At 36.4% G+C, this 14,162-nt stretch overlaps 1 protein-coding gene across 1 annotated transcript in view; it reads left to right on the forward strand.

The window, feature by feature from the left end:
• Positions 1 to 12,671, forward strand: part of clptm1l (CLPTM1 like) — a 36,227-nt gene extending 23,556 nt beyond the window's left edge. The window contains exons 8-17 of the mRNA XM_039736541.1: positions 987 to 1,071; positions 1,608 to 1,711; positions 3,154 to 3,219; positions 5,151 to 5,201; positions 5,958 to 6,040; positions 6,127 to 6,161; positions 7,047 to 7,102; positions 7,620 to 7,664; positions 7,945 to 8,060; positions 9,916 to 12,671. Of these exons, the coding sequence (XP_039592475.1) occupies positions 987 to 1,071; positions 1,608 to 1,711; positions 3,154 to 3,219; positions 5,151 to 5,201; positions 5,958 to 6,040; positions 6,127 to 6,161; positions 7,047 to 7,102; positions 7,620 to 7,664; positions 7,945 to 8,060; positions 9,916 to 10,000 (726 nt within the window). The 3' untranslated portion in view covers positions 10,001 to 12,671. The remainder of the gene's footprint in view (positions 1 to 986; positions 1,072 to 1,607; positions 1,712 to 3,153; positions 3,220 to 5,150; positions 5,202 to 5,957; positions 6,041 to 6,126; positions 6,162 to 7,046; positions 7,103 to 7,619; positions 7,665 to 7,944; positions 8,061 to 9,915) is intronic.
• The last annotated feature ends 1,491 nt before the right edge of the window (positions 12,672 to 14,162 follow it).

A 14,162-nucleotide genomic window follows, 5' to 3' on the forward strand; every position in this document is an offset into this window, starting at 1 on the left:
GACTTTTGGTGCTCAAGAACAAACACGGATCTCATCACAAATGGGTTACCTCCTCGCTTGCTATTTATTTATCCTAGACAAAAATTGAATAGGACCTTTTAGTTCATCATAAAATGACCAGTCAGAAAAGAGGGAACAGATTTTTTGATATGATCAACTGTTAACGAACTATTGAGTGGCAAATGTAAAAATCTTGTTATTTTTATCTTATTTATATATATAAAAATTCTCAGTCATTTTATTGTGCTCAACATAAACACATGAAATTCATATTTTTTTTATTACACAATCATTTCTAATTCTTTTAGAGGGAAAAATAACATCAATATTATGTTTTCTTCTGGAGATATTGAGGTTAGAAGGCACAAATATCGATTTGAAAATTTAGCAACTATTTCTAGATATTTATATGTGTAAATATAAAATGTTATTAACTCATTTAATGTTAGACTAAACTGGAAATAACTGCAACACCTCTTTTCTACAAATAGGTATAGTGGTTTTGTATGATGTTCTGACAGACAGAAAATTAATTTCTATGGATAGATAAATTTTAATTTATTAATGAAATATGAGTTTCAAACTTAAACGTTGAAGAGTAAGTTGAAAGCAGTATGAAGATCTTTGGCCTTAGATGCAGGAGATTCTGTTCCTACTTACAGGGATTTCTGTGTAGATTTTGCATGATTTTCTTTTGTTCGTGATTTGTTCATAGGTAAATATCACATCTTCATTACGAAAGATGAATGTTAAAGACCAGCCTCCATAATGTGAATGCTGTTAAAATAATACAATTTTAGTAGCATTAAAAATATTAATGTTTACATGAATTACAACAGTGGACAAGCACTGAAACAAAAGTCTTATTAAATATGTGATTAAAAATGGATAGTTGTGAAAATGAGTAAATTCTTTAAATACTACAGTGTGTACCTTTACATATTTATTTATACCTTCAATTACATTTTATTTTGTTTTTTTACTAGCTTCTCTTTGACTTCCTTGCTTTCAAAAATGATATCAGCTTTTGGAAGAAAAAGAAGAGTATGGTTGGCATGTCCAGCAAAGCAGGTATTGGCATAATTAGGTTAAAAAATTAATTTGTAATTAATTTTTTTCTGAGTGACACTAGATAATTCTGACCAGACTGAGTGGCCATTCAATATAAAATTTCATGGTGACTCAACATTTTATAATTCAGAGTTCTTGTCTGTGCTACAGGCAAGTGGGATTGTGGGGGTCCTCCTTTAGCAAAAGTGAACACAAATTCTGGATGGACTTTTAAATATTAATGATTCCTGAAGCTTGTGTTTTCTGAAAACTTACAGCAAACTTAATAATGAATCATGTCTTTTGTCAGTTAGATTGGTGTTAGTAGTTTATTTTATTAACATAGGGCATTTAAACTTTTAGTATTTCCCAGCCCAGAAGTGTAAAACGATTAAATGTTCCTGTGCACCTGGTAGTCCACTAAATTTTGACTTACATAATTATTTTTGCATAAACAAGAATCTGCACTTCAAATGGTGCCTTTCTAAAAGTAAATGTGCTAGAAATGTTTATTCTGATAAGCTGCTGTTTTATTTCTCATTTATTTTTCAATACAGTTCTATGGAGATGTTTTAGTACCATTGTCATTTTCCTTTTCCTCTTGGATGAACAAACAAGTCTGTTAGTACTCATACCAGCTGGGATTGGAGCCGTAATAGAGGTATAGTGCCACTGTACTTTTTGAGTTTTAGTTATTATTAGCTTGTTTTACATTAAAAACAATACTACATGCAATCATATTAGTAATACAACATCCACGTTCTGTATCATGGGTGTTGGATACAAAAGGAAAATGTATTTAAGGGTAGAGATATAGCAGAAGAAAGACGTGAAAATAATGGAATGAGTGTTTTATTTTTACTGTAGAATATCTGCATGGGATTGTCCATGGGTATGAATAAATATTTGCAGTGCATATGCAGTGTTTTTTATGTTCTGATGTTGTAGTTTGTGACACATAATAAAGTAACAAAAAAGTACAAATCATTCCTCATTTGTTTCTGAACACTACAAAGTAAAGCAACCAAATGAGGTGACTTCCAATGTGATGGCTGAGATGGCTTAACGCACATGTCGTTTCCTTCTTCACTTGTTCAAGTGTGGTTAGTTTTCTGTTATTACTAAAACCTTTAAACTAGCAGCATCTAAAATCTTGGATTACTGATCTCAGATTAATCAATGTAAACTCCACTATAACTATATGTTTAAATGTCTATCATGATATTCTGTACACCGCTTTGGGACATTACGTATATACTGGTCAACAATAGTCAAAAAAAGTATTAGAGTAATGTACAGTACATGCTAACATTTTACATATAATATCTTTACAGTTATTAAGATCACCTTAAATGACAAAGAAGGAAAAACTGTATCAGCCAAAATTCTTATCTAAAGGCTGAAAGTATATGCCTCTAACAAACTTTTCCAGTTTTTTTAATTTTCCTGTGCCTTCAAAAACATTTTGTTTATTGTCTCCAAGTCATACCCTATGTAAGAAGTACTGTATTTATTAACACATTAAATTATTTGTTTTTTTGTGAATAATGGAATCATTTGCCAAGTATGTACTTGCTGTCTTAATTCAAAAGTTACTTCTGCAATATTGTTATTAGCATTCAGCATACTTGCTGGCTCAGAAACTACAAGGATATTTGCAGCTTTTACTTTTGTATTCATGTAATGCATTTTACTGAAACTTGCATAACAAAATGCGTTGCTTCCGCATTCCCATAGCTTGAATAAAACTGTTTGATTAATCCACCTTAATAAAAGGATACGTGTCTGTCTGCATGTCCATTCAGGTACAATGTCTCTGTCATTCCAAATGATGGTGCATCGCAAAACATCTGTAGTAATAAAATGCATTGCATTTGTCATTCCAACAGATGGCACACCATAAACAGTTAGCACTACTTTTATGAATCCCTTACCAAAAGGCATATAACAGAGACATATGTATTGCATGGTGCACTGCAAATATTAATGCGGAGGCTTACGTTAATTACTTAAATTTCAACCAATCTTAGATGGGTAGGACAGCTAGTGTTTTCTAAAATATGCAAATGTATATTGATATAAATATTTATTTTTGTTAAACAGATCTGGAAAGTGAAGAAAGCTTTCAAAATAATAATTCACTGGAAAGGAATTAGACCAACATTTCAGGTACACTCTTTTCATTACGTCTTCACTGCTTCATTTACCATGTCTGAATTCTTTATAGCTGGCACAATGTTAAACTTTTGATTTTGTTGAATTCATAGGTTAGCTTCATATGATTAAAAATCTTTGCTCGTCATTTGTATAGTTATGAAAATCTTCAACAAGCCAACAACAAGTTGTGGTGCTGCATTTAAATTTGTGTCACGAAATTTAACATGATCAAATGTTTTTGTTCCCCTTACTTACCCTGTTGTGTTAACAAACACATGTTAGCAATTCATTAAAAAGTTTGAAGGAAAACCAGCAGGTGATGACGAGACCAGGCAGTTTAATTAGTAGACCCTGAAGAACTGAACATATTTTTTAAGTTTAGAGTTGCCTTTAAATAAAGAACTTAATTAATTGTCAAGAGTGAACTTTTGTTCTCTGTTCTTGAATACATCAGTCATAGATTAAGGCATGTAAGGTAAGCTGAAATCCTTTTTTTATGTCTATAATTAAATAGTATTCTTACTCTCAGATTACAAAACACAGTACAAGTTGAATGTCTGGACAGGAAAACATCATCTTCAAAAAGCAGTGACCCAATCCTGAGCCCACCAAACCGGGCCCCCTCAATGCCCTGGCTGCGCCTAGAAATTCTGTCCATAAAAGTTATGAAAAGAACCGATGACAAAGGGCAGCCCAGGCGGAGTCAAACTCTCACCGTAAACGGGTTTGACTTACTGCCGGCAATACGGACCAAGCTCTGACACCGGTTGTACAGGGACAGAACAGCCCTTATCAGAGGGTCCGGTATCCCATACTCTCGGTGCACCCCCCATAGGATTCCCCAAGGGGCACGGTCGAACGCCTTTTCCAAGTCCACAAAACACATGTAGACTGGTTGGGCAAACTCCCATGCCAAGGGTGCAGAGCTGGTCCACTGTTCCATCACTAGGAAGGTGTTTGCTTGATCTTTGCTTCTTTAGGCCATGATCTTCAGCTCTCACTGGAGTGGTTCACAGCCAAGTGTGAAGCGGCTGGGATGGGAATCAGCAACTCCAAATCCGAGACCATGGTCCTCAGCCAGAAAAGGGTGGAGTGCCCTGTCAGGGTTGGGAGCGAGACCCTGTTCAAGTATCTCAGGGTCTTGTTCACGAGTGAAGGAAGAATGGAGTGGGAGATTGACAGGGGGATTGGTGCGACGTCCGCAGTGATGCCAGCTCTGCATCGCTCTTTCGTGGTGAAAAAGGAGCTGAGCCGTAAGGCAAAGCTCTCAATTTACTGGTCGATCTACGTTCCTACCCTCACCCATGGTCATGAGCTATGGGTAGTGACCGAAAGAACGAGGTTGCGAATACAAGTGGCTGAAATACGTTTCCTCCACAGGGTGTCTGGGCTTTCCCTTAAAGATAGGGTGAGAAGCTCAGTCATCCAGGAGGGGCTCAGAGTAGAGCCGCTGCTCCTCCGCATCGAGAGGAGCCAGATGAGATGGCTCGGGCATCTGATGAGGATGCCTCCTGGACGCCTCCCTGGTGTGGTGTTCTGGGCACGTCTAACCGGGAGGAGGCTCCGGGGAAAACCCAGGACATGCTGGAGGGACTATGTCTCTCGGCTGGCCTGGGAATGCCTCGGGATTCCCCCGGAATAGCTAGTAGAAGTGGCCAGGGAGAGGGAAGTCTGGGCCTCTCTGCTCAAGCTGCTGCCCCCACGACCCGAACTCGGATAAGCGGAATTGGATGGATGGATAAAAGACAGGATTAAAATGTTTTGCACAATAAAATTGGGTGAATTTTAATAAGGTGGAGCCTCAGTATAGTGAGAAGCAGTATTTCTAGGAAACCTTTGCCAAGATAATTGGAAGACCGTCTTAATAAAGATTTTTAGGGATGTCCTTGTATATGCAACAATATGAAAATAGGAAAATGTACATTATTATTATTTTTTAACAGTTTGGGAAATCTGATGAATCTGAAAAACGAACAGAGCAGTATGATACTCAGGTAAAGTTATTTACATAATCTGGATTTTAAATGAACAGCTTTTCATTATGTAGATAATGCATCAGTACTCAAATATTTGCTATGGCTTTTTTATTACCTGATGTTATTAACCTTAAGCTCTTGTTTGGTATGTACTGTAATTGTTACACATGGAATTTATTTTAAAACTTTTCTAAAATAAGGAAACGACTCACTGTAATAAAGCAAACCGCCAAAAAGAAATGTCACAGTAGTACATTCATGTTTGATATTTGTCCCAGAAATGCTTCTGGTCTGTTATATCAAGCTTTGTATTAAAATATCAAAACCAACAAAAATGCAGATTGCATAGTAAAATTGTTTTGTGGACTTTTAGCTAAACAGGGGTAATAAAATGTCTTGCTTTCCTTTATATGGAAGCATAACTGTTTTTTAAATACAGTAGCTTTTTAAATCAGATCAATTCTAAAAACCTTTATTATGATTGTAGCATTCTTCCAAATAAAGTGTGTTGCCAGTGTACTTTTCACTTATCCTGTACACGATTATATTAGGTTAATTTTAATAAATTTGATTAACTCTGTGTTCTTTAGCTTTTTCAGGAGTGTGAGCCTTGTGTAGGTTAGAAAATGTGTGATTATCCTTTAATACTTTTGATAGAACTGTATTCAGAATTTAAAACTTTGTTAGCCATGGCAAATGTTCAAACGTAATGGAAACCAAATAGTTGACATACATGCTCAGTCCTTATTATCCTCTTCTATCATTTCTTTTCAGGCAATGAAATATTTATCATATTTACTTTATCCTTTATGTCTTGGTGGAGCTGTTTACTCATTAGTATATGTTAAATACAAAAGGTAAGCAAATCACATTTAACTGTTTCTTGTTCATATTTATGAAAATAGATAATTGCAGATATTTTGTTGATCTTAATGTTTTTCAGTTGGTACTCCTGGTTGATCAACAGTCTTGTTAATGGTAAGTAAAGAGGTTTACTTACCTTGACAGTGGCATTCCTATGAAGTCAGTAGACTAATGGGAGAGCATGGGGAGTCATGAAGTCACTGCAAAGGGGTTGTGTGGCGCTCCCGATATCTTTGTGGAAGGATGAAGGTCCAAATCTGTAGAGTCCTGGTGCTTCCTCTTTTGCTATATGGTTGCGAGACGTGGATGCTGTCCAGTGACCTGAGGCAAAGACTGGACTCCTTTGGTACTGTGTCGAATCCTTGGGTACCGCTGGTTTGACTTTGTGTTGAATGAGTGGTTGCTCACGGAGTCCCGAATGAGGCACATTACCTGCATTGTGAGGGAGCATCAGTTACAGCACTGCAGCCATGTGACGCGATTCCCTAAAGATGATCCGGCTCGTAGGATCCTCATTGTTGAAGACTCGAGTGTCTGGACCAGGCCAAGGGGATGCCCACGTAACACCTTTCTGTGTTAGATGGATGGTCATTTCCGTGAGGGGTGTTACTGGGCTGCGTATCCGCCTGGGGTTGCCAACCAGAAACTCAAGCTGTTTCGTCGTGTGGTGGGTGTGGCAATGCGCTGTACCAGTGCATGCTCCCCAACCTGACCTGAGTGTTATTTTCACTACCTAAAATTATGTCAATGATAATATTATTGAAAACATTCTAGCTTCATGATGTGGATGAAACTGTGACAAACATTTTGCTTATAGATGATGTCAGTGACTAAATAATTTGACATATTTCCTAATATTTTTAAATGTCCACATAATTACTAAATTATTTTAAACATATGTCTACATAACTGCTTTGTTCTTTCGGCTTATGTTTTGACCAGTTTGAAAGAAAGGGCTGTTTTTCAAATCAATGTCCGTATTTTCTTTTTTAAATGTAGGGGTTTACGCATTTGGATTCCTTTTCATGTTACCTCAGCTTTTTGTTAACTATAAGGTAAGTTTTTGCTTTGCAGATTATTTAGTTGAGTTTTGAAATTATTAGCTGATGTTATGTATAACTGATTTATATCAATTTTATAACTATGAGGTTTCAGTCATAATAGAAAAAGTAAGAATTATCAGCTATGGTTTACCCCATTAGACAGAAAAAATATGGGTACTTTTAAACTTTGATTTAACATATAATTAATTTATTATTCATTTAGATGATCTGTTTTCACTATGACATCAAGGAGTCTTTTTCTGTTGATCAGTGTCTAGTCAATTTACTGTACATCCGCTGGGAGTTAATATTTTATTACAAGAAAAAGTGAAAACTTCCAAGAGGTGAATACTTTTTATAGGCTCTGTGTACCAGTATTAATGAGAAGTTGCCTTCCGTTTTTTAGTCAACTTTTTTGCTGTAAAAGTGTATTTTTGACTACTTCTGCAATACTCTCTTACCCTTTTTTGATATATTTAGGATGTTCATCAAAGGTTCATGAAATAATTAAATATTTGTTTTTTAACAGTTAAAATCAGTTGCACATTTACCATGGAAAGCCTTTATGTACAAAGTAAGTTGTATATTTTAAAACATATTGCATTGGGCTGTAGTGTTGCTCTTATACTGCACTATTAGTGTTGTTTTCAAAGTTTTCTCTACACTCTATAATTAATAATATCTACTTGTTGAACAATTTAACTTCTTTTAAATATTCTTTTTAGAACTATTCCAGATTTAGAAAGTTATGTGCATGGAATATAGTGAACAAAATGTTATTAGATTTCATTTAATTGGTTCTAAAGAGAGATTGTGCTTTCAAGCAGTAACCATTAATTTGTTTCATTTTTCAGGCCTTCAACACATTTATCGATGACGTCTTTGCTTTTATTATTACAATGCCGACATCACACAGGCTTGCCTGTTTTAGAGATGATGTTGTTTTTCTAATCTATCTTTATCAAAGATGGTGAGTTGGAAGGGAAATGGATGTTGTTTTTAATACATTTATGTTCCCAAACGTTCAATTACAAGTACTGGAGTTTATAGACTGTTACTTTTAAGTGTGATTGTTTATTTTTATGAAACTTCTTATGAAACATGAGATGTTATTGGACTGCATGGCAGAGGAAGAAGTAAATATTTTTTGTTTATAGTACGTATACCATTAACAATTCCTAAATTCTTAATATATGGTAAGCATATATGCAACTGTTTGAATTGATGCTTAGGTAAGATAAGATAAACCAGTTGGTCAGCCAGGGACTGAAATCATGTGAATGTTGTTCTGTGCTATAAAGGAGAGCTGTGGTGCAAGTGTTCATGCTGCTAATCTCTCTATTATGTTAAAAAAGATTTTCCATCATGTCTGCGATATTCACTCCCCTCCACACCACTCGCCCAACTCCTACAGCACACCTCCTCGCTCCGTACCGCCCTGTGACACTCTCAGTGCTAACTCGCACTTCAACGCAGTCATTTATAATGGCAAGGCAGAAAAGCAAATTATCTATTCAAGTGTGTCTAATTTTAGATCATAATAGATAAACAGCGGCAAGAACTGATAATGAACATCTAAAAAAGAAAATGAACAAAAAAGCTGCAAATAATAAAAATGAAGAACAAAGAGAATCGTCCAGTAAATGAGAAAGGGAAAAATAAACCAATTCATAAGGGGACAGAAATGCAAAAAAGCAACATTTATAGAATGCAAGTTAGAAGATAAAGTGGTTCATAATATTGTTTTTACTGTTAATGTAATTACATTTTTTATTATATTTTACTTTTTTACTTCTACTTTTTTGCTATATTTTATTATTAATTGGTATTTAAAATAGGAATTGTAGTGAAATACTCAAGTAACTGATTTTCTCTCTATAATAATTAATAAGGACCAAACTGTCTTCCTCCCGCACCCTGCATACTCTTCTATATGCCATCTCTTTAAATACAGTCGCTTTCTCTAACAGAGGAGCACCCCAATGCACTTGGAGCGGCTCACCTGCGACATAGTGGGTGCCCAGCACGAAGCAAGTACCCTAGTTTAAAAACATGTTTTTCCTTGAATGCAGCTGTCAGTTATTTCTCTTTTTCTTGATATAAGAAGTTGATAAAAAATGTTGAAACTGACAGTAATAAATCAAAAGGCAATGCAGGTAAGATGCAAAAAGTGAAATTTGTTATTTTCAAGTAAGATGCAAAAAGTGAAATTTGCTTTTTTAACTTTTTAACATTTTGGAATGGAGGATGAAGCAATAATCTCAAGGTTGTGAACTTTCTTTGCCTATTTTGGCTATCTTACAAGCCCTAGAATCGCCTGCTTGGGGTGGGCTGTTAGATTGCTAAAATGTTTATTCATAATGCTCCTAACCATTGACTTAATATATAGTAAAAGCCAAAATCAAAACTAAAGCAGGCATTCAAAATGTGTTGATGTAAATATGCTGACATGTGTAACAACACTTCAGTAAGTGAAGAATGTAAGCAAAGAAAATATTGGAGTGGTTGCCTTGTATGAAAATAGCTAGATGATGAAATGGTACAGGAAGGGATATACGCAAAAAAGTCTCCCAAAATGTGATGGCAGTCATCTTTATTTAGCACCAGCTTCCTTAGAATTTCTGTACAGGTAAACAGGGTCAGGAAGAAGTGATCTAAGAGTCTAATGCTGGCTGACTGACTGGTGCTTTGGGTTGTTGGGGGGCACATGAACAAACTGGCTTTAGCTACTAACTTTGAACAGCTATTAAAACTAGATGCTGCACGCCATTGCAAATTTTCACAAAAGTGTAAATTACCGTTTTTTTCCCATTTCATTTCTCTAGGCTTTATCCAGTGGACAAAACAAGAGTAAATGAATATGGAGAGTCGTACGATGAAAAATCAAAAGGAAAGCCACACAGAGATTAATACTGCAAATGCACTTGAAGAGGAGCTACAAAATATCCCCCAGGTTTTAGTGTTGGCACGTACAGTTTGCTGCTGTTTTAACATCTCAGATGTTTACATGGAGGTAGATCAAGTTTCTCTAGAGATACACTGATCTCAAAAGAGACGTTTGGTTGAAAATGCATTGGAATCTTATCTTACTGGAATCGACATGATAAGAAAGGTATTCCAGTTCAGACTTGCATACTAAAAGTAAAATTGTGGCATTTTGATGGTGGCATTTCTTATTGCCTTTGACAACTGTTCTTTATTTAGGAATCCTGATCTCATGTTCTACTAAATTTTCACCTTTATAGTCATAAGACTGAAGCAGATGTTGCTGCTCATACAAGAAATGTTCTGTTTGTTCAATACCAAATTCAGTATTTTGTTTAAAGTTAGAGCATATGTTGTCAGTGTTGCCAAATCCTTCACTGAGGACCAACAGATTTTAAGAAACAATGTTTCTGACAAAGCGTGTTTATTAAACTTAAGTAAATTATATTTTCTCACTCTATAACATTGCCAAGCACTAACTAATGAGATACTGGTGTGATTCTTAGCAAAATATTTACATGGTGATTAGAATCATGTTAACCAGAAAAGGTGGAAACCGTGAAACTTGTTGAGAAATTTCCTAAATAAATTAGTTTTCTTTTCAAATTGACTGGATATGGAGTATCAGAATGAATCTTCGGAACATCGTTATAAAAGGTGATGATGACACATATTTGAATGGCATTTATTTTGCGTTTTGAGACTGTGAAGTGATGTATTCAAATGAAGTAAAATGCAGCTGGAATATCCCTTATTACATGAGTTTTCAATCCTGGTTGCTGAAATGTGAGTATAAGAATATTACGGTAATCTCAGATGCTAAGACGTATCCTGGTGCTGTATGCACAAATCCTCAGTACTTCATTATATTAGTGCAGCTGACTTTACATTCATTTTGCATTTTTAATTATGCTTGTTTTTTTGTAATGATTGCAATACTTTTAATTTGTTGTGTTTCGTAATTTGTCATAAATCTTTCACATAGCAAAACAAATAAACCTAATATTTGAACTAAGCATACATTTACATTCTGACATTCCTGACTTCAGTAATACATCACATTTATGATGTTTTCTTTAATTCTATAGATGGTGACATTATAAGAACGCCCCTGACCATTAAGACGTAGAAAGTTAAAGATGGCCAGTGTGGGTGCTGATTATATCAACTGCTTCTTTGCCATTAACTGTAATTCTTAGTCCACACTACTACATTTTTAATTAAAAACCGCATTTTTAAGTGAAAACATTCGCCGCCCACACTTGCGTTTTCACATTGTTTATGAAACCACCTCCATCTACACAAAAATCTCTAAAAATGCATAAAGTATAAACATTCACCAACACCATTCATGGGCACATTGGCAGAAAAAAATCTGGAAGGGACTGCAAGGGGTCATGTGAAAAGACATCTTCCCCTCCGGCATTAATGAAGTAAATCAAATCAATTACAATCAAAAATGCTACTCTCCATAAGATTTATCACAAAACTGCAGCAACTAGTAAATGATTTATTATGCAGATGTATGCAACAGGCAAACTGCACAAAACTCAATTAGGATGCTTATGGGTAAGCTACACCAGCGAGCACCATGGAAAGCAGCTCTCTGTCCATGATGTCGGAATGTGTTTTTCTTTCACGAAAGGTGACCAATCTGGGAATAACACATTTTAATGAGCAGGATCCATTGAAGAAAGGACTACATAATATGCAGAATTGAATCTCAGCCTGATTAGAATCGGCATTTTCTAAAATCTTTGTTTTCACCCATCCACACTGCAGCGCTGAGGCTGCGTTTTCAGAAATATATGACTCTTCGTTTTCAGAGGTTGAAGATATTAGGGTAGTGTATTCGAAAGAGAAAAGCGGAGACTGATGTCTACATTTTTAAGCAAAAGCGTAGTAGTGTGGACTGGGCCTTAGAAGCACACATGCTCTACACATGTTGATCTGGCTGTCCACCTTGTATGAGACAAATCTCAAAATCTGCTTGTTCTTTTTATCTGATTTAACTGAACAATCATCCCACAGAGTTACAGAATATCATCCAGGCTTCATATGTAGCACAGATAAATGTTCAAAAGGCCTGCGTTTGGAACTAATGTGGATTCAATTGAACAATGAATCTTTAACAGTGTTTAAAAGCCCCTTACACTCTTATGAGACACTTGCACTGAAAGGCAGTAATAGCCTTACTACATTTATAACTAGGCTGTAAAAAGAACTGTCTTGGAATACACACTGGACAAATCACTATTGGCTGTCTACAATAGATTTATTAATTACATTCAAAGTATATGATTTGATGAACTTTTTTTTTATTACAGCATGACATTTTCCCTTCTGATGATTATTCTGCCTGGCTACATTATTAAATAGGATTTACTGAAGTCTATTTGTAAAATAAAATAAATGCATGCATATCTTTTGTCACTTTTTAATAAAACAACACTGTACAGTCGAAAAAAAGTATGTGTAAGACAAATAAATTTTTTTCTATTATTAGTAAATGTTTGGAAGTACATACTGGTTTAGAAAAATCCATTAAAATCAATGTACAATGTATCTACACTATTCAAATGTTTCATTAAAACTATTTTTGCAGAATTCAACGTCTCACTGCTTGGTCCGTAGGTGGTTTGCGATTATACTTACAAAACAATGTTTTTTTATTAAATAAAGACAAAATAACAGTCTAAGCCAAGGGAAAAACTTAAGAGAATTTAGTTGATAGTGAAGAGAAAAAACAAGTGAAAGAATCGAGCCACAGAATGACAAAGTCAAGGCGTTACAAAACCAGGATTTAAACAATTGAGCCGCAATAGACCAAGTTTCAATTACATTACGGGAAGCACCATTAATCTGCACTGCAGACAACTCCACGTCTATTAATTTAGAGAAGGAGGCCTACCAATTGTCAACAGTAATGCATTCAGGTGTCTTGTAAGTAATTATATATAATTTGACTGCTATATATATATATATATATTACTCCAGCTTGCGAAATGGGGATTGGCTAAACATGAGTCAAGTTAAAAGTTTAACTCCGCCCATATGACCATGGAGTGGCTGCTGCTTCACCACCTGAGGCCACAGGTTCGCCACGCCCTTGACCCTCTGCAGTTTGTATACCAGGAGAAGGTGGGAGCGGAGGATGCCATCATCCATATGCTACACCGATCCCTCTCCCACTTGGACAGAGGCAGTGGTGCAGTAAAAATTATGTTTCTGGACTTGTCTATCGCCTTCAACACCATCTAACCTCTGCTCCTTAGGGACAAGCTGACAGAGATGGAGGTAAATTCATACCTGGTGGCATGGATCATGGACTATCTTACAGACAGACCTCAGTATGTGCGTCTCGGGAACTGCAGGTCTGACATTGTGGTCAGCAGCACAGGAGCACCGTAGGGGACTGTACTTTCTCTGGTCCTGTTCAGCCAACATACTGTACATCAGACTTCCAATACAACTCGGAGTCCTGCCACGTGCAAACGTTCGCTGACGACACTGCTATTGTGGGCTGCATCAGGAGTGGGCAGGAGGAGGAGTACAGGAACCTAATCAAGGACTTGTTAAATGGTGCGACTCAAACCACCTACAACTGAACACCAGCAAAACCAAAGAGCTGGTGGTGGATTTTAGGAGGCCCAGGCCCCTCATGGACCCTGTGATCATCAGAGGAGACTGTGTGCAGAGAGTGCAGACCTATAAATACCTGGGAGTGCAGCTGGATGATAAACTGGCCTGGACTGCCAATACTGATGCTCTATGCAAGAGAGGACAGAGCCGACTATACTTCCTTAGAAGGCTGGTGTCCTTCAACATCTACAATAAGATGCTGCAGATGTTCTACCAGACAGCTGTGGCAAGCGCCCTCTTCTATGTTTTGGTGTGCTGGGGATACATAAAGAAGGACACCTCATGCCTGGACAAACTGGTGAGGAAGGCAGGCTCTATTGTAGGCATGGAACTAGACAGTTTGACATCCATGACAGAGCGACGGGCGCTGAGCAGGCTCCTGTCAGTCATGGAGAATCCGCTGCATCCACTGAACAGGATCATCTCCAGACAGAGGAGCAGCTTC

The sequence above is a fragment of the Polypterus senegalus genome, chromosome 15 (assembly GCF_016835505.1).
Source record: "Polypterus senegalus isolate Bchr_013 chromosome 15, ASM1683550v1, whole genome shotgun sequence".
NCBI classification, from domain to species: Eukaryota; Metazoa; Chordata; class Cladistia; order Polypteriformes; family Polypteridae; genus Polypterus; species Polypterus senegalus.